Source organism: Microtus pennsylvanicus, chromosome X (assembly GCF_037038515.1).
Source record: "Microtus pennsylvanicus isolate mMicPen1 chromosome X, mMicPen1.hap1, whole genome shotgun sequence".
In the NCBI taxonomy this organism is placed as follows: domain Eukaryota; kingdom Metazoa; phylum Chordata; class Mammalia; order Rodentia; family Cricetidae; genus Microtus; species Microtus pennsylvanicus.
In genome coordinates, this window is record NC_134601.1 from 33,622,549 (window position 1) to 33,640,938 (window position 18,390).

General features: G+C 49.2%; 1 protein-coding gene across 1 annotated transcript in view; it reads left to right on the plus strand.

The window, feature by feature from the left end:
• Frmpd3 (FERM and PDZ domain containing 3) overlaps nt 1–7,849 on the plus strand; it is a 74,349-nt gene extending 66,500 nt beyond the window's left edge. The window contains 2 exon segments of the mRNA XM_075956609.1: nt 1,761–2,582; nt 3,886–7,849. Coding sequence (XP_075812724.1) covers nt 1,761–2,582; nt 3,886–6,983 — 3,920 coding nt within the window. The 3' untranslated portion in view covers nt 6,984–7,849.
• Nucleotides 7,850–18,390: the final 10,541 nt, after the last annotated feature.

Here is an 18,390-nt window from a genome sequence, read left to right on the forward strand (position 1 = left end):
CATTTAATATTTGGTTTTCCAATACCATGGCCATCATGATGATTAGCTATACAAATTCTGAAGCCTCTCCAACCTGGACTCAATCTTAGGTTGCTGCTTAAAACCCATGTGACCTTAAGTCTGTCCCTTCCTTTGTTAAATGGGGATATTGATACCTGCCTCACTGGTTTGGGAATAAAGAATGGGATTACATGTAATTTATCGTGTCTTGATTAGTTAGTTTGGTTTTGTTTGTTTGTTTGAAACAAGGTCATCTGAATCCCAAACTGGTTTCAAACTCACTGTGTAGCCGAGGACTTCCTTGAATGACTCCTGATCATTTTACCTATATTTCCCAAGATCTGGGATTACAGGCATGTGCTATCACGGCCAGCTTTGTGATGGCTTTTCACCTGTCTGCGGCTAGCAGAGCAGGCTTGCATCGTCTGAGTGTAGCCTCCTAGATGATGTGAGATGAGTTCCCAAAACAGTGTGACAGAGAACATACTCAGAGATAGAATTTGCTGCGGATAGGGCTCGGATGCACATACCTGCTATCAAGAGCATGAATACAGGACAGTAGTAGGCTTTAAGGATTATAGGAATCATGTCCCATGCTCATTCCACCTACAACACCCCACCATACCTCTCTTACACACTACAGATTCTGATGGGCTCCTGGCCATAGGCACTTTTGAAATGCAAATTCTCAGGACTTGTACTAGCCAGGTTGGAGGTTTGTCTGTTTAGTTTTGAATTTTTTTTTTTTTTTTGGTTTTTCAAGACAGGGTTTCTCTGTAGCTTTCGAGCCTGTCCTGGAGCTAGCTCTTGTAGACCAGGCTGGCCTCGGACTCAGAGAGATCCGCCTGCCTTTGCCTCCCGAGTGCTGGGATTAAAGGCGTGCGCCACCACCGCCCAGCTTAATTTTGATTTTTTTTTGCTTGTTTGTCTCCTTGGTTTCTGAGACACAGTCTCATATCATAGCCCAGGCTGCAGCTTACAGTGTAGCCTAGGGTTACCTCAAACTCATGGCAGCCCTTCTCCATCAGTCTTCTAAGTGTGAGCTACCATGCTCAGCTTGTACTAGCCGGTTTAACACCTTCTCAGCAAACACAGTAACTTCTCATTAGCAATTTCTTAGACTAGAAGAGATCCATGATAACAGGAGAGCTACAGAGTATTGGCAGTAGGTATGGCTTCACAAAGAATATAGGGGCAGTGACAGAAACAGGAACAGATCGTAACATAAACATAAAGCAAACCTCATCTCCTTAGGTGTGTTTCCAGCAGATTCTCAAACAGCCAGATCCACAGAAAATCTTGTGGTATCTGACCTCAAAGCATACTTTTCCCTTTTCAGAGCTGATGAGACTTTTGCATCCCTGGCCATCAGATTTTATTCACTCTGCTTTCAGTATCAGCAGTGACATGGTCCATCTGATCCCCTCTCCCTAATCTCTAGATCTCTAGCAGTAGGTGCTCTCTCTCTCTCTCTCTCTCTCTCTCTCTCTCTCTCTCTCCCTCCCTCCCTCCCTCCCTCCCTCCCTCCCTCTCTTTCTCTCTCTCTCTCTCTCTCTCTCTCTCTCTCTCTCTCTCTCTCTCTCTCCCTCCCTCCCTCCCTTCCTCCCTCCCTCCCTCTCTTTCTCTCTCTCTCTCTCCCCTCTCTGTCTCTCTCTCTCTCTCTCTCTTTCTCTCCCTCTCTCTCTCTCTCTTTGCTGAAGGGGCTCAGCTACCATCCTCAGCAGCAGGCTCAACCATGCATTTTTTTTTTTGGTTTTTAGATCCCATGCACAGCGCCCATCGCCCTGTCACTGGGGGCCACCTGGGGAAAAAGGAGAGTAGTTATGTGGGCAGCGTGGGCACCAGCCCTAGGAAGTCGAGCCGATGCGCGACCCCGCCTGCCGACCCTGAGCTTGTCAGCTTCTGCTACCTCCACATGCGGGAACAAAGGAAGGAGCAAGAAAGCAGGACAGATGTCAACGAGAACCTGATCTTCTTTGAAGAAACCAGACCCCGGACCAAATCGGACCCCACATCCAAAAGCTCTGGCCAAGGTTATGAGATGATTCCTGATGACTTCGATGCAGCCAGCCTAGACCATGAGCCTTGTGCCAGCAGGGCCCGGTCCTACACTTTGGACAATTCCCTTGGGGCTGAAGCCCTGAATTTCTACTGTGACTCTTGCAAAGTCAAACTCCAGGAGCAGCAGGGGCCTCGAAAAGGTGGGAGGCCTGGCTCCTCTCGGGACAATATGGTAGACTTAATGTCCCTCCCACCACCAGGAAGTGAGGAAGAAGAGGAAGAGGAAGATGAGACAACTTCTCTGTTGCCTGCCATTGCAGCTCCACCCCCTGGTTTCCGAGACAACAGCTCTGATGAGGATGATTCCAAGCGCAGAGCTGTTCAAAGTCAGGAGCAAGGACGTCACCTGCGTGGGCTCCTGTATGATGAGATTCCAGTGACGCTGATTGACAGTGTACAGACCCGGACAGTACGAGATCATGCCCAGGAGCTGGATGATGCTCTGGTGTCTACTCTGCAGGCTCTAGAAGCCCTGGCTGCTTCAGAGGATGGACCCCATCCTCCACCCCAACAGACTGCAGGTAATAGCCCAGTCTTCCTTCTTCTTGACTCTTCCTTCTTCTGGTCCAAGAATGTCCAGTAGGCAGCACTGCTTCTTTTCAAACAGTTGTTTGAGTGACGATGGCATATCAAAGGCAATGAATTGGCAGCAATAGCTTAGGTCTAAGAAAAAGGAAGCTGCAGAGAAGAGATGCAGTTCTAGTTAGAGCTCTGTCCCTCATGATCGCATATCTCTAGACAGTTATTGCACATGGAACCCACAATAGCTATAGATCAAGGCCAGGACTGAGGAACAGGAAGATAGAAGAGACCCAAAAAACAGACAAAGAACAGCAACATGCTCCAAAAGACCAATTCATTTCCAAAATGACCTGTGATCAGGACTGCCAAGAGCTGTCTCTACGCAGGGCTGGGGTCTTTAGCCTGTCTGAGAACATGAACTCTGAGGCACATGCAACAGAGTCCTAGTTTCTTTACTCACAGGCAGTGTGACTCATGGCAAGGCACTTACTTTCTTCGGTGTGTCACCATGGCAATTGCATCACACAGCATGAAGATTAAATGATATCACTCAGACAGAACACTTAATTGCACTACCGCACACCCAGTGAGGGATCAATAATCAGTAGCTATATGTTAACTATGAATTGGTAGAAGAACCATGCTGCATGCTTGTTATTCTCTATTATAGATGTCTGCAAATCCATCTCCTGAAAGGCACACATATGTACACACACACACACACACACACACACACCTTTTTAAAAACCTTATCTTTGGGTAGCCCCCTGAATGTTTGTCCCCAACCCAGGCTGGTATTGGTCTTCACACATCAGGTGCTCCAAAACTGGTTTCCAGGTCCAAGGCCCACATGACTGCCAGAGAGAGAAGCTCGGCTAAACGGCCTCAGCTGCAAGAACTGTAGACAGGCCTGGCCAGATGAGGAGGAGCCGAACAGCACCTCTCTTTGCCAACTCTCTTCAGGACAATTAACAGAAATTTCCTAGCTGTTGAATCTAAAAACAGCATTGATTGGCGTGTTGTTTTACATGTTAATTTACCACCAAACTGCCAAGATCTTCTTTTTTGGTATTCCTTTTTTTGGATTCCAACCTTTCACACCCCCTTCTCACATCTTGTTCCGCTTTGTGCGCACTCTTCTTGGCTCCTCCCCCTCAGCCCTACAGTTTTCTCTGGCTTGACTGGGTTTTCCCCAGCGTGAAATACTGCTGCTACCTACCACTTCTCCAGGAAAACTCGAGATATGGTTGGAAAAGACCTCGATACTAGTAAACGTGACAAGTCCCATTCTTGTTCCTCTAGGTCTGATTGTGCTGGCCACAATCACTCCTGAATCATCGCTGGACTCGGGCCATGAAACCAACTCTTCAGAGCTCACAGATATGTCAGAGATGATGTCGGCCATGAAGCAGCACCAGAATGCCACCTACTTCCTGGCCCAGCACCTCAACAAGGACAGCCTCCTTGCCCGAAAGGACCTGCCCTTCAGAATCCAGAGCTGCTCAGCTCAGGCTGTGCTCACCGCCCCTTATGCCCTTGGGCCCCCAGATCCCAACCCATCCCTCCAGCCAGCTGTCACTGGCCAGAGTCCTGGCCCCCCTGGTGCCCGGAGAAAGCTGCCTCAGTCAGAAGCCCAGGTGCAGGGAGAGAGAACATACTCCCTGGCCGTGCATCCAGCCCTGTCCCCACAACTTAGTGAGCAGAAGAATCTGAGCCTGCTTCCCCCAGTTCCTGAGGACAAAGGGCCAGGCCACGCTAGAGCAGGCCTAGAGATGTCACTGAGAGCAGCCACACCATCCCTCGGTGAAGAGCAGGTCTCAGAGCTAAGGGAAAACTTGCCCAAGGAAGTCAGGTTGAGCCCTAAGCTTATGCTGGACCCAAAAGGCAATGTGACCCCAGCCATCATCTCGGCTACCCTACAGCAGGTAGTACACAGTAAGGGTCTAGCCACTCCTGGCACAGCCTTGGCCACACCCTCCAACAGGGGGGAGAGAAGGCTAGAGGCTGGCATAGGGAGGCCTGAGGTCACCATGAGCAGGCCGGAAGTTAGCCTGATGAGCAGCAATGCCAACAAGAATCTGAAGTTTAAAATGAGCCCTGGTGCCCTGGAGACCACACGGAATTCTCAGCAGCAGCTGGTCACAGAGATCTCTGCCAGCCCCAGAGCATCCACAAGCAGCCGGCCTGACAACCTCCACCTTTCCCCACAAGAGGACAGGTTTCCTGTTCAAAGTTTCCCTCCTAAGAGCTATCTATCCAGAGCAAGTCGAGACTCGGTGGGCAAGCAAGCTACCGGGGAGGTGGCAGGCAAGCTTGGGCCAGAGGGTGCTAAGCCTCCCCCTAACAAGCAGAGCACAGTCTCTGGCCTTGGGGAGAAAGGGCACCTGGAGAGCATATCCAAAAGCAGCAAGTTTGAGGAGACCAGCCTAGTTCCCCGGGCTGGCTATCCCATGGCTCTGCAGAGCCCTAGCTGCCAGGCTCGAAGCTACAGCCCTAGCTGCCAGGCTCGAAGCTACAGCCCTAGCTGCCAGGCTCGAAGCCACAGCCCCAGCAGCCTGGCCCGTGGCCCCAGCCCCAGCTACCATCCTAGAGGCCAGAGCCCAATGAGGCCTCTGGCCACCAGCCGTCAGGTCAGCACCATGCCCTCTAGGAAGCTTGAAACAACCCTGGATGGAGCCCACGCGGCCTCTGAAGGCCCCACAAAGCCCAAGTCATCCCGAGGTCCTTTCCGACTGCGCAACTTATTCTCTGCCACCTTTCCTACCCGCCAGAAGAAAGAAACAGATGAGCGACAGGCCCAGCTGCAGAAGGTAAAGCAGTATGAATTGGAGTTCCTTGAGGAACTTCTAAAGCCACCAAGCCAGGGGGATATTTCAGGCACAGAGTACCTGCAACCCCCAGCACCTGGCCGCTGCAGCTGCCAGCTGCGTAGTAGCCCTGTGCAGCAGGGACCTGGCATGTCTCGTGAACAGAGACGCAGCTGTGACTGCAAGCGCATCTGCCGAGGAGGACGGCCTCAAGCTGCCCAGACCCCAGTGCCTGCTGGCCTTCGGGAGAGGGAGAGGGTCCTGCCTACCCAGAGGCAGCCAGAAGCTGGCCCAGGCTTGATCCTTGGTAGTCCCATCAATGCCCAGCGCATCCGTTCTACCAGTCTGGAGTCCCGTGAGTGCCGGTCAGACCCTGAGAGTGGTGTTTCTTGCCTGAGCACCTGTGCCTCGGGGGGTGAGTGTTTGGGAGACCCCAACTATAGGAAACTGATGCACCGCTACAGTAACAGTGAGCTGGACCAGGGTGACAGGGCCTCCCTGACCTCAGATGTCTACCCGCACCCCCCCTTGGGAATGCTGCCTAGAGAGGTCAAGGAGATAGATACCGGCCTCCCACTAGTCTTGGGTCCAAAAGGCAAGCGTGCAGAGTCACCAACTCTTGGAGAGCCCTCCTACGTCCAAGTGGCCCCTGAGAGCAAAGGCCCCAGGCAGATGGCTGTGTTTTCACTGCCAGAGGAGGTATACCGCAGGCCAGCCGATCTAGATGAGGACAGTGAAACCAGCAAGTGCTGTTCTATCCGCTACTGCTTCTATTACCGCAAGTGTGACATGGCAGATGATGCCAGCGACGGCAAGGACGAGCTCTCCTATTCCATTCCCATGAAGATTCTGCCTGGCATGAAGTTGGACGAGCAGGTGGTGCCTGTGGTGAGCAGAACCCTGCAGGTCCTGGATGCCGCCACCTGCAGCAGCAGCCCCGAGGCCTCTCACACCCAGGAAATCGACCTTCGGGTTTCCACCTTTGAGGGGAGCCTGGCTAAAATCAATGCATTACGGGCTCATGCCTATGGCCTCCCTGACGGCTTCCTGGCAGCCCGCCTGGACACCAATGAACTGCTGACAGTCTTGCGGCAGTGTGTGGCCAGCCCCGAGGCACGTGCCCCCAAGCCCTATGTCTCTCAGATTTCTGAGTACAAGCTTGAGCTAGCTCTCAAGTTCAAGGAGCTCCGGGCCTCCTGCCGCCGCGTAGCCAATGTGGACAAGAGCCCCACTCACATGCTGGCGGCCATCACAGGCAGCTTCCAGGTGCTGAGCAGCCTCATTGAGACCTTTGTGCGGCTGGTGTTCATCGTGCGCTCGGAGGCCCAGCGCCAGGAGCTGCTGGCCAAAGTAGAAGAAGTCGTGAGGAATTACACCTTCCTGCTGCGTGCAGCTGAGGAGTCCACAGCCAGGAACCTTAACCAGCAGCAGCAGCAGCAGCAGCAACAGCAACAGCAACAGCAACAACAGCAGCAGCAGCAGCCAGCGCTGCCACCACTGTCGCTGCCAGCAGCCACAGGGCACCCACCAGGCTCCCCATCATCGACTGTTATGAGCACATTCACACACTCCTTAAAAACCCTTATTAAGTAGGGCACTTGCCTAGGCTTGTCCCCTCCCCACCCATTGGTCCCAGGTTTGAGCTTTGTGGTCTTTGCATCTTGTGGTGAGTGTGTGTGTGTGTGTTGGGCCAGTCAGGGTCCAAGAGCCTAACAGTCTCTGAGGAGTGACAACTCCCTAGACCAAGGCTCTTTATTAAGGGCTGCAGGCTTAGCTGCTGCCCTGGGTGTCCTCACCCCTTCTTGGCCTCTGGGCGTCACTGTGAGGGCAAAGGCCCCTCGCCATTATGCCCACCACAGAGTTGTATTTTATCTCTTCTCTGGGGCTGGTAGGTGACATCAGGTTCACCTCCTGCTCTGAGTTGGGCACCAGGGGAGCCAGAACCTGGAGCTCCTCCTAGCATCTGCTGCCTCCCAGAGGGCAGTGACAATAGCAGTAGCCACAGCGCCAAGCCAAGGAGAGAGGGAGCTCGTTCCAGATGCTCCCACCCACCATGGGCTCCCTAGCATCTGGCAGGAGCCACTTCAAGGGCCAGTGCCCAGGTAGGAGATGTGCAGAATACAGCCACTACGGGTTGTCAGTGGCTGGCTCAACAGGCTGGCAGCCTTGGGAGCCCTTGCCCCCAGGTTCAATAGCTCTATACCAGCCAACCCCAAAGTGCCCTGCCCCTCACTGATGGGCAGGACAGCTCAGTTCATTAGGGAGCAAGCCTCTGAGATCACCTCACTTGTTTTGGGTAAGGTACCTGGTGAAAATGTCTGCTCTGGGGACCCCCAGCGCAGGTGTCCGAGCCTGCCCGGCTCAGCCCAGCCCTGTGCAGGAGCTGTTGCCTGAGGTATGTGGCTCCTCTTTCAACATCTCTACCAGATAGAGTTAGGAGTTTGACGTAGCTACGGATTGGGATGGGGGGTGGGGGGAGGGGGGAGGGGTGGGGGTGTTGATGACTATATCTTAAACTTCTGGAAGCTAGCGTGATATGTTAATCCTGAGTATATGCTTTTGGCTGTGTATTGACCCTGTGGATTTGTGTCTCTAAGAAAAGAAGCTGAGCGCCTTACCCGGTGCAGACCAGCACCTCTCCCTCTCTGGAACCATCTGGAAGGGAATTCACAGTGTAGTATCTCCTTGACACTCATCTATTGCCGCTGCTTCCACTACCACCAACACCAACACCGTCACCGCTGCCACCACTGCTGCCGCTGCCGCTGCCGCCATCACCCCCACCCCCCACCCCGCCCCAGCCCTTCTGGGAGTGAAGACACGGAGTCCCTACAGTTATCCTACTGTAGGAGGCAAAGAAAGCCAATGTTTCTTCTGTATAGATTGCTTCTTGTCCACTTCTCCATCACTGCTTGTTTCCCACACCCTCCCACCCAGTGTCGGTCTCTCTTTCATCACTGTGTGAGAGGCCTATGTGAAATCTCTTGTTCTTATGTGAGTTTTATAAGATGTACACTGTGCCGAGCCCCTGCCTATCCTTGTAATCCCCGCGCAATAAAGCCTCCTGAGTGGCAAGGTCTCCCCGCAAGGAGGAGGGTCACCCTTCTACAGAAGCCAGCCTCCCTTCCCTGTCTCTCCCCCCACAGGACCAAAATGTTTAATGGGCCAGAGATGCAGCCAGTGGGGAACCCTTTCCCGCCCGACCACTGCCAGCAGAGTTCTGGCATGGTCTTCCTCTTCTCCCAACTTCTTGATCCTACCTACACCTTCGCCACTCAGACCCTGCCTCTGTCATTTCATCGCTGTCATTCACCTCTCCCTCAGCCTCACGGAGAGGGAACATTTTCTAAATGTCTGTATATAGTATATATACTACATAAATATATAAATTATATATTACACTAATTTATGTCTTGTTTTTCCAACAAGAATGATTAAATCTATTCATCTTATGATCCCAATAAGTCTTTGGAGTGCCTTTCTCTGGATGTCCTTGTCTCCTTGAACTGTTCATTGGGAGTAGACCTTGGTTCCTCCTGCATCTTTGTCCCCTGGTACATGGGCTCAGTTGGGTGATGAGAGCGAAGGATCCCACTCCTTCCACGCACAGTGGATCTTTGTTTCTCTTAGAAAACACCTGATGGCTAACAAATGTAAGATGTTTCCTACTTTCTATCTGTCATGGAACCTCTGGTTTGCCTGGCCCCACAGCTATGACCTCAAAAATGAAGGGTTTTGTCTCAACAAAAGCACAATGTGCTCCGCTCCTAGTGGATCAAAGAGTCTGAGAGTTAGAGGACCAGTTCTGAGGTCAGCTCTGGTTTTCTGGCATTTAGGATGGGGAAATCTCCTGCAACAGGCTCTGGATGATTTTGCAGTGGGAGGTGGGGTTAGTTTAGATAGGATAGAAGTATCAGAATCCTGCCAGGAGGTATTGGCACACATCTTTAATCCCAGCACTCGGGAGGCAGAGGCAGGTGGAACTCTGTGAGTTCGAGACTAGCCTGGTCTACAAGAGCTAGTTTCAGGACAGGCTCCGAAGCTACAGAGAAATCCTGTCTCGAAAACCCAAGGGAGAGAGAGAGAGAGAGAGAGAGAGAGAGAGAGAGAGAGAGAGAGAGAGAGAGAGAGAGAGAGAGAGAGAGAGAGAGAGGCGGGTTCCCAGTAACTCTAGGGTGCCTTTGCACAAATGACAAATGCAGGTAGGTTATCCTGCTGCATGCCTACCCATGACAAGGTAGAAAAACCTCCTTCTGAGTGATGATAACCCCAAGGACACATGACCTGGTGATTTCAGCTCCATCCAGTTCCATTACCTTGTTGACATCACATACAGTGGCCCTGAGGAGTCACACACACAAAAAAAAATCCTTCTAGCAAAAATTTACATTTGTTGTGTCTGCAGAGGTCCTGGCTAAAAGGCTTGGAAGCAAAGAATTGAGAGAGAAAGAGCTGGTGGCAGCACAGTCTGCTTGGGCCACTCTGCAGATTCTCTGATGCATATGTGGGAGAAATCATGGACACTGATAGCAGAGCTCTTCTGGATGCTGCTTCAGACACCAAGGTTTGCATTTAGAGGAACACTCGTATACAGTGAAAGTAGATAACACCCGAAATGAGTGTCAGGCCCTGCACCAGTCACACTGCCAGAGCCCGGTGATCTTACTCGGTTCTATATTTGGATCTTTGCACACATAGAACTAGCACATAGTAGGTCTTCATAAAGGTCTGCTGTGTAAATGGATGTCAGATTAGATGGCTATCATCAAAGAGCCCCTTCAATCTTCTGTACTATGTGAAAAGGACACATTCTCCCCAGGGAATCAGTAGTCCAGGGTAGTGCAGTTGAGACATGGCTGTGCAATCTGGCATTCTATTAGAAGAAGAGCTGGGGGTTGGAGTTGTGGTTTAGTTGGTAGAGGATGTGTTAGCACACACAAAGAAAACCCCAGGTGTGGTGAATCACCAGCACTGCATACAAACTGGGCAGAGGGGCTGGAGGGAGGGCTCAGCAGTTAAAAGTACATACTGCTCTTCCAGGGGACTGGAGTATAATTCCCAGCACCCATGTCAGGCGACTTATAATCTGACACCTTCTTCTTGCCTCTGTGGACCCTCTTGTGTATGTGTGGTGAGAGAGAGAGAGACAGAGACAGAGACAGAGACACAGAGAGAGAGGAACAAAAATGAATCAATTTTAAAACCTTGGTGTGGTGGTGTTAATCTCAACTCAACATTTAGGAGGTAGAGACAGAAGAATCAGTTCAGGGACATCCTGGGAAAGTAGGTATGTGCTAGGCTTGGATTATATAAGACCTTGTCTCAGAGAGAGATAGAAATGAGAGAGGAGAGAAGCTGGAAACCAGGCATGGTGGCACATGCTTGTAATCCCAGCACTCAGGAAACTGGGACCCCAAATTTGAGGCTAGCCTAGTTTAAATGGTGAGTTCTCGGCCAACCAGGGCTATATAACCAACCCTCTTTGAAAATAAAATGGCACAGGTGTTGATGCTATAACCCAGTGACCCATCAGTTTAGCTGAATTTAACCAAGTTCTTCCCCCAACTTCTGAACTCTCCTGAAGTGACTGTTGTCTCACTTTGTGTGGACCCAGGGTCACTCCCTGCAGGATCTTGGAGCACTGGGGGAGGACATAGTCCCACCAGCATCTTCCTGGTCATCTTGAGTTGGAGCTGGGACCTGAAGCTGATGCTACCCAATGGCGCAATGCAACTCCCTCAGAACCTGACTCCTGCCTTTCTGACTGCAGCCAATTAAGTAAAAATGCGTTCAGACAGTTGGCATGGACCCAGAGGGCTGGTGGGGGCTGGCACAGTCACATTTTTTTCAAGCTGTTGTCAAGACATTGTGGATAATAGGCAATTTAATCAGCTATGAATTGAAAAGACCTGCCTCAGCCAGAATTTTTGCTGCCAAAAGGATAGGAGAGAATCATTTGCCAGCACTGGAAAGGGGTGTACTTTTATAACTTGGTATCAAATTTCTTCTAGCAGTCAATGCGATGAGAAGAATAACTCTATCCCCTTCCTAGTCCCATAGCCTGAAAGCCAGACTAGGGCCGAGCAACTGAAACAAGGAGGACGTCCTCCCTGGAACAGGAGAAAGTGAGTTTTGAGGGTTCGGCTCTGGGTCCAAAAGGTCTCTCAGGTGGACAGCCCCGTCCTGCTGCAAACCACAATTAGGTGGGAATAATGCAGGTGCCTTCTCATAGGGACAGACTGCTTGTTTTACTGGCACCTGTGCTGCCAGTGGCTCCTGAAGGCCCCCACATTTCCATGTACCAAGTCCCCAGTGAAGACATGCCCTGGGCATAGGCCTATAGTTTTCATTCAGACCTACCCCTCAGGGGTGAGCTCCCATGTAGCTTCATTGCTCTCTTGTCTATGATGCTCTAGGTGTTGATGGCTTATTTTTATTTCCTTCTGCAACACACACACACACACACACACTTGAGGCACAGCAAGATGCCTCAGTGGGAGAAGGCATTTGCTGTCAGCCCTGGTAAACTGAGTTTGATCCCTGAGACTTATCTGGTGGAAAGGGAGAACTGAATCCTACAAGGTTTCCTTCCACGTCCACATACACTATGACACAGGAGTTCCCACAAGTATATACACACACACACACACACACACAGAGAGAGAGAGAGAGAGAGAGAGAGAGAGAGAGAGAGAGAGAGAGAGAGAGAGAGTAAAAAATTAATAAAAAATTATCCCTGCCATTAAATTGGAAGGAAAAAAAACCCCTGTGTCTGAACATTTGCCATATGCTAGGCAGCCACCTAAGTACTGTACATGCATGATCCCTTTTTATCTTCACAACACTCCCATGAGAGAGGTGATAATCATCTATCCCCCTTGCTCAGAGAAGAAAATTGAAGCCCACAGAGGTTTAGTCGCTATCTCAAGATCTCACAGATGGGACAAAGATAGTCATTTTTCTACCCAGCCCATGTTTTCAACTGCTCTTCCTCAGTGCTCAGCCTGGCCCCACATTTGAAGCATCCCCATGGATACACAGGCATGAATGCGGCCACACTCATTGGAAAATGGCACGTAATTACTGCTCGTGGCCTAGGCAACCGCAGCAGGTGTGGATAACCAGCAAGGGCGAAATGCAGGGTGCTGGGAGCCAGCCTGGGCCTGGCCTCACTCTACCAGCCTGTGCTTGTGCCAGTTGCCTTCCAAGGAGCCAAGGGTGTTGCAAGCTTATGGAAATGGTCATTTGTGAATATGGCAGTTGTGTTTCCCAAAGCCACAAACAAAATAGCATGTGAGCTACCGGGTAGTCCCTTAACTTCTTCCATCTGCCCAGTGTTCCGGGGCCACTTATGATCCTCAGCCTGGGTTCTGAGTGTCTAAGGGTATGTGACAGTATGCTGGCTGACATAGCCAAGCACCATGGTTAGTGTGGCCCATATTCCTGACACATGAGATTGTCTCAAAAGTCATATAAGTGCCGGGCAGTGGTGGCGCACACCTTTAATCCCAGCATTTGGGAGGCAGAGGCAAGCAAATCTCTGTGAGTTTGAGGCCAGACTGGTCTACAAAAACTAGTTCCAGGACAGGCTCCAAAGCTACCAAAACCTTGTCTTGAAATAAAAAACCATATAAATCTGGAAGGAAAATACCATTTGTATGACATATTAAGTATTTTAAATAAAGATATCATGACGCTAAAAGTAACATGACAACAAAAAAAATCTGGGTGTGGTGACTCATGCTTAGAATCCCAGGACTCAGCATGTGGAGACAGGAGTTCAAGACCAGCTTAGGCTATGTGAGGCTCTGCCATGTCTAAGAACTCGCCACTCAAACACCAAAACCAACAGGACATCATGGTGAAAAATATAAACGTTGGCTGACATTGTCTTCTCTTTCTTCCTTTTGTTTAACTTGGCTATTTTGCTCCTTTTTTGTTTGCTTGTTTGGTTTGTTTGGTTTTTCAAGACACGGTTTCTCTGCAGCTTTGGAGCCTGTCCTGGAACTTGCTTTGCCTCCCTAGTGCTAGGATTAAAGTTGTGCTCCACCACTGCAGGACTGTTTGGCTACTTTTAAAGATTACTTAGCATTTCAAATACACTCTAAACCTGTCTAATAACTCTGGCTGCATTTCCTTACCTAACTACATGGCATCGATCTCCATTCTTCCCGATTCCTAGACATGCTTTGACAGAATATATATATTCCATTTCTAGCAGATGAATGAGATGAGCTGGTGGCACAGATCCCAGAGCCAGGCTGTCTAGGACTGACTCGTTTCCACAAAGCTGGGACCAAGTAGAGATCAAGCACCTCAGAGATACAGACCCTAGAGGAATGAGCCAGGAAGAAACACTAAGGCACAGCAAACCAAGCCGGACGGTGGTGGTGCATACCTTTAATCCCAGCACTTGAGAGGCAGAGGCAAGAGGCACTTTGTGAGCTGGAGGCCAGCCTGATCTACAGAGCGAGGGCCAGAATTGGCTCCAAAGCTACAGAGCAACCCTGTCTTAAAATAAATAAATAAATAAATAAATAAATAAATAAATACCCATCAAACAAACCTCCTAATGTTGCCCCTTACACACTTGTTATTTTGAAACAAGATTTCTCTCTCTCTCTCTCTCTCTCTCTCTCTCTCTCTCTCTCTCTCTCTCTCTCTGTCTTCGTGTGTGTGTGTGTGTGTGTGTGTGTGTGTGTATGTGTGTATCCCAGGGTGGCTCCTGAATGCTGGGGTTACATCTAAGTGCCATCATGTTTAGCTCTACAATAGATTTAAGCAGAGGGTCAGCCTGGAGCAGAGAGTAAGGTGATGTAGGTTCCCTAGCAAGAGGGAGATTGCTGCATCCGCAGTGCACAAAGCAGGGACGACTTGTGGACCGACTTGAGCAGTTCACCCCCGAATCCCAGCTTGGTTCTATTTTCAGCACAGTGGCTGTCTTGCTAGATGATGGGGTTCAAGTCATTTCAGCTCTTTGGGACCATTCTCTAAAATGAAGATGACGGAGTCTTCAGCCTCCCTCTGCTGCTGTGAGGATTAATGAGGTGGTGCTGAAAAAGCAGCTATAAAAATCCTGACTCCTAGCCGTACCAGCTTAACAAGTGCAAATCAAGCTGCCCCATTTGCAGTTGGGCCACAGAAACTAATTAAGCTTGCACTGGGCTCCTGCAACTAGAAACTGGGCCCAAACAAGACTGAGGGCCTGTTTCCTCCAAATATCTATTCCTGTCAGGCAGAGGCAGCTTCTGTCAGTTCCTCTCAAATGGGACACGCACAACCTTCTCCGTCCCAGCCTTTCTTTGGAAACCACGAAGCTCTGGGGCTGCTCCGTGGAGGATCACTACTCCCTTTCAGGAACAGGGAGGCAGACCCAAGGGTCTTCCTGGCCTCTGGCCAGCACCCTGCCTTCTTGTTTCCTTCGCACCCATACCACTGATCGAAATTCACTCTCATCCTCTTTGCTAGAAGGAGATTTAATTAAAGGAGACTGAAATTTTCTATCCTACGCCGACATATAGGCTTAAAGGAGAAGGTGGACTGGGAAGGATAGCTCAGTTGCCAAAGCGCTGCCTAGCACACAGAAGGTTCTGAGATCTACCCTCAGCACGGCACAGAAAGGCAAAGCTAACTTGGTTTTCAAGAGAATGGTCATTTAAAATAGATTTTTAGTGTGTCTGTGTATGTGTGTCCGTTTGTGTCTGTGTGTCTCTGCATATGTCCATCTGAGGAGGCCAGAAGAGTGTGTTAGATCCTTTGGCATATAGGTGTCTGTGAGCTGCCCAGTGTGGGTTCTGGGATCCAAACCTGGGTCATAATAATAAAGAATTAAGTGCTTTCTTGACCGCTGAGCCATTTCTCTAGCCCCAAGTACTCCCTTTTTAAAATACTTTTTAAATAGGCAAGTGAAATCTACCTCTTCAACAAATTAATATGGTATATTTTTCTACATTGAAAAGTTGTGAGTGCATGCATGTTCATGGCATAGCAGTGTGGAGAGGTCAGAGGACAGCTTGTGAGAGCCCATCATTTCCTTCTACCCGGTGCGTCCTAGGGACTGAACCTGCCTCTTCAGGGCTGACAGTAAGCACCTTTATGCACTGATGCATCTTTTTGGGGCCCAGTAGAACTTTACTAACTACATGGTCTTCATGCTGTGGATTAGATCTCTAGACTTGTTCAACCTACATATCACGGGGCTGGAGAGATGGCTCAGAGGTTAAGAGCATTGCCTGCTCTTCCAAAGGTCCTGAGTTCAATTCCCGGCAACCACGTGGTGGCTCACAACCATCTGTAATGGGGTCTGGTGCCCTCTTCTGGCCTGCAGGCATACACACAGACAGAATATTGTATACATAATAAATAAATAAATAAATAAATAAATAAATAAATAAACAAATAAACTAAAAAAAAACCCCTACATATCACTACATGTAACCTCCAACTGACATCTTTCCAGTTCCACTCCTCTCTCCAATCCTGGCAATCATTGTTTTAGTTTTTCTCTTTGAATAGTAAAGTCTTTTGTTTCAGCTTCTCCATAGGAGTGTGATTATGTCTGTTTAACTGAGGTCTGAGGGATCTAATGCCTTCTTCTGGTCCCTGGGGGCACCAAGCATATCACGGTGCACAGACATACATGCAAGCAGAACATCAACATACATAAAGTAAAAAAAAAATAGATAAAATTATTTTTTTAAGTCCTAAAAATAAAAATTATTTCAAGTTCTTGTTGGCCTCTCCTTGCACTGTACACATCACATTTGAGAATCAGTTTTCAGTACAGACAAGCTGTTTGCAGTGCTCAGAAGCAAATGCAATTTCTGGCTTCCAGTTATGATTTACAGGCTCCAAATGCTAGATTACCTTGGCCATCATGAACAAGCGTTCTTGCCCTCTCTCTAGCCCAGCACAGTGGAAATACACAAGGCCTCCACTCAGAGAATGAAGTAAAAAGTAAAGGATTTCATTTGTTGAACAATGGAAGAGACTGATTTGATTCACAGCTATTGTAGTGCCAGTGCCTTGCTAGCTTTAGCTCAGAAACAGGAACTGCTCTCTTGCTCGCAACCCACAAGTTCACGCTATTCAAAATAAGCACAATCAAATGAAAGAAATAAAGTCTGTTCCTGGTCTCGGGTTCTTCCAGTTCTGTTTCGGAACTGGAAGAACTCCTGCCTCCCAAGAACTGGAATTAATAAAGGCTTGTGCCACCACACCCGGCAAGCATAGCTTTCATTTCAGCATTTTTAGATGCAAGTAAGTACTTCTAACATCATTCAATCATTCCGTCATTATCCTGGGACAAGCCTTCAGTTCATAAAAGTTCAACACCGGCACGAACTGCAAGGCTTGCTTGTTCCGCTGCTTTCATCTAATGACGCCTGTCATCTCTGACATTCTGAGATAAGTCTACCTCCCTGTGCCACTGACTGACCATACGCAACGACACATACACACATGAGACACGAACTCACGTGAACCCTAGAATGAAATGAATTCAGCAAAAGCCCAACTAAGATTAAAACAAACAAACGAGGTGTTTATGAGACAAACCCTTCAGAATGGGAATCGTGTTAAGAAAAGGGGTAAAATCATGGCTTTTGTTAGTTAGAGACAACGCTCTTTACTCCTCGCCCCCCGACCACCACCACACACACACCATTGTCAGGAGGCAGAACTTGGGCTTCCATTCCTGGGAAAGAGGCCGGGAATGTGCTGAGCAGCACGTAATACATCCTGATTATGGTTTCCCCTCCCTCTACTTCTCCCAGATCCTCCCCACTCCCTTACATCTGGCTCCACCCCTTTCTGCCTCTCATTATAAAACAAACAGGCTTCTAAGGGATAACAATAAAATAAAATAGGTCCTAGAGCTGAAAAGAGTGGACCCATGCCTCCATCCCTAATCCAGAAGCTATCTCCAATTGATACGTATTGCAAATGAAAGTTTAGTTTTCTCCAAGGGTGTCTCACTGGGAAAACAAAGTACTCCTAAGTGTAGACTGCATGTCCAGCAGTGGATAGCCAACAGAAAATTAACTCAGCAGCATCTGTGGTCCCTTGTTTCTGAAGATGTGATGGACTTTTTAGTTGTGTCCTTTGGAAGCTCTCTGGCATGTTTGCTTTTATTGTTTTGTTTTCACTTACTTGTTTTGAGACAAGTGTAGCCTTGGCTGTGCTGGAACTTGCTACGTGGACCAGGCTTGCCTCAAATTCACAGAGATTCACCTGCCTCTGACTCCTGAGTGCTAGGATTAAAGGGGTATACCACCACACCCAGCTTGGCATGGTTACCAAAGTAAGACCTTGACCTGCCATGTTTGGTCATTGACTTAAGTTGGCTGAGAAGACCAAGTGAGCAATGGACAGGTCACATCAGCCTCAGGAGTGGAAATTCAGAACAGACATAAGGCAGGATTCTAGAAACAGGAACAACCTGGGAAGAATGTTAATAGCACAGAGCTAGAGTCATCACCAAAACATGACTCCGAAGTCCAGCTGGTTACTGTGCATTCTGGAAGGAGGCCAGCATGTTAGAGCCAAAGGCCAGACTCCAAAAGGGAAGATTTGTTTCGATTGCGTGTTTTTAAAGACAGAGTCTCACGTAGCCAAAACGGGGCCTTGAAGTCCTTATCCTCCTATCTACAATACTGGAATGTGGGGATTGCAGGAATAAGCCATCACCCTCTGGGTGTGTGTGTGTGTGTGTGTGTGTGTAAGCCAGGACCTTCTCCATGCTAAAGGAGCACGCTACCATAAAGACACAGCAGAAAAGGATGGTTCTGCTGTAGCCCCTTCCTAGACCTGCAAAGTGTAACAAGGAGTGCTCTCTTTATTCTGCTGTTGAAGTCTGTCATTTACAAATGGTTGCCAAGCTTTATAAGCCAAAGAGCTATGCTTTGGTTTGATGGGATTGTTCTTAAGTTAACATTATTTCTCTCTCTCTCTCTCTCTCTCTCTCTCTCTCTCTCTCTCCCTCCCTCCCTCCCTCCCTCCC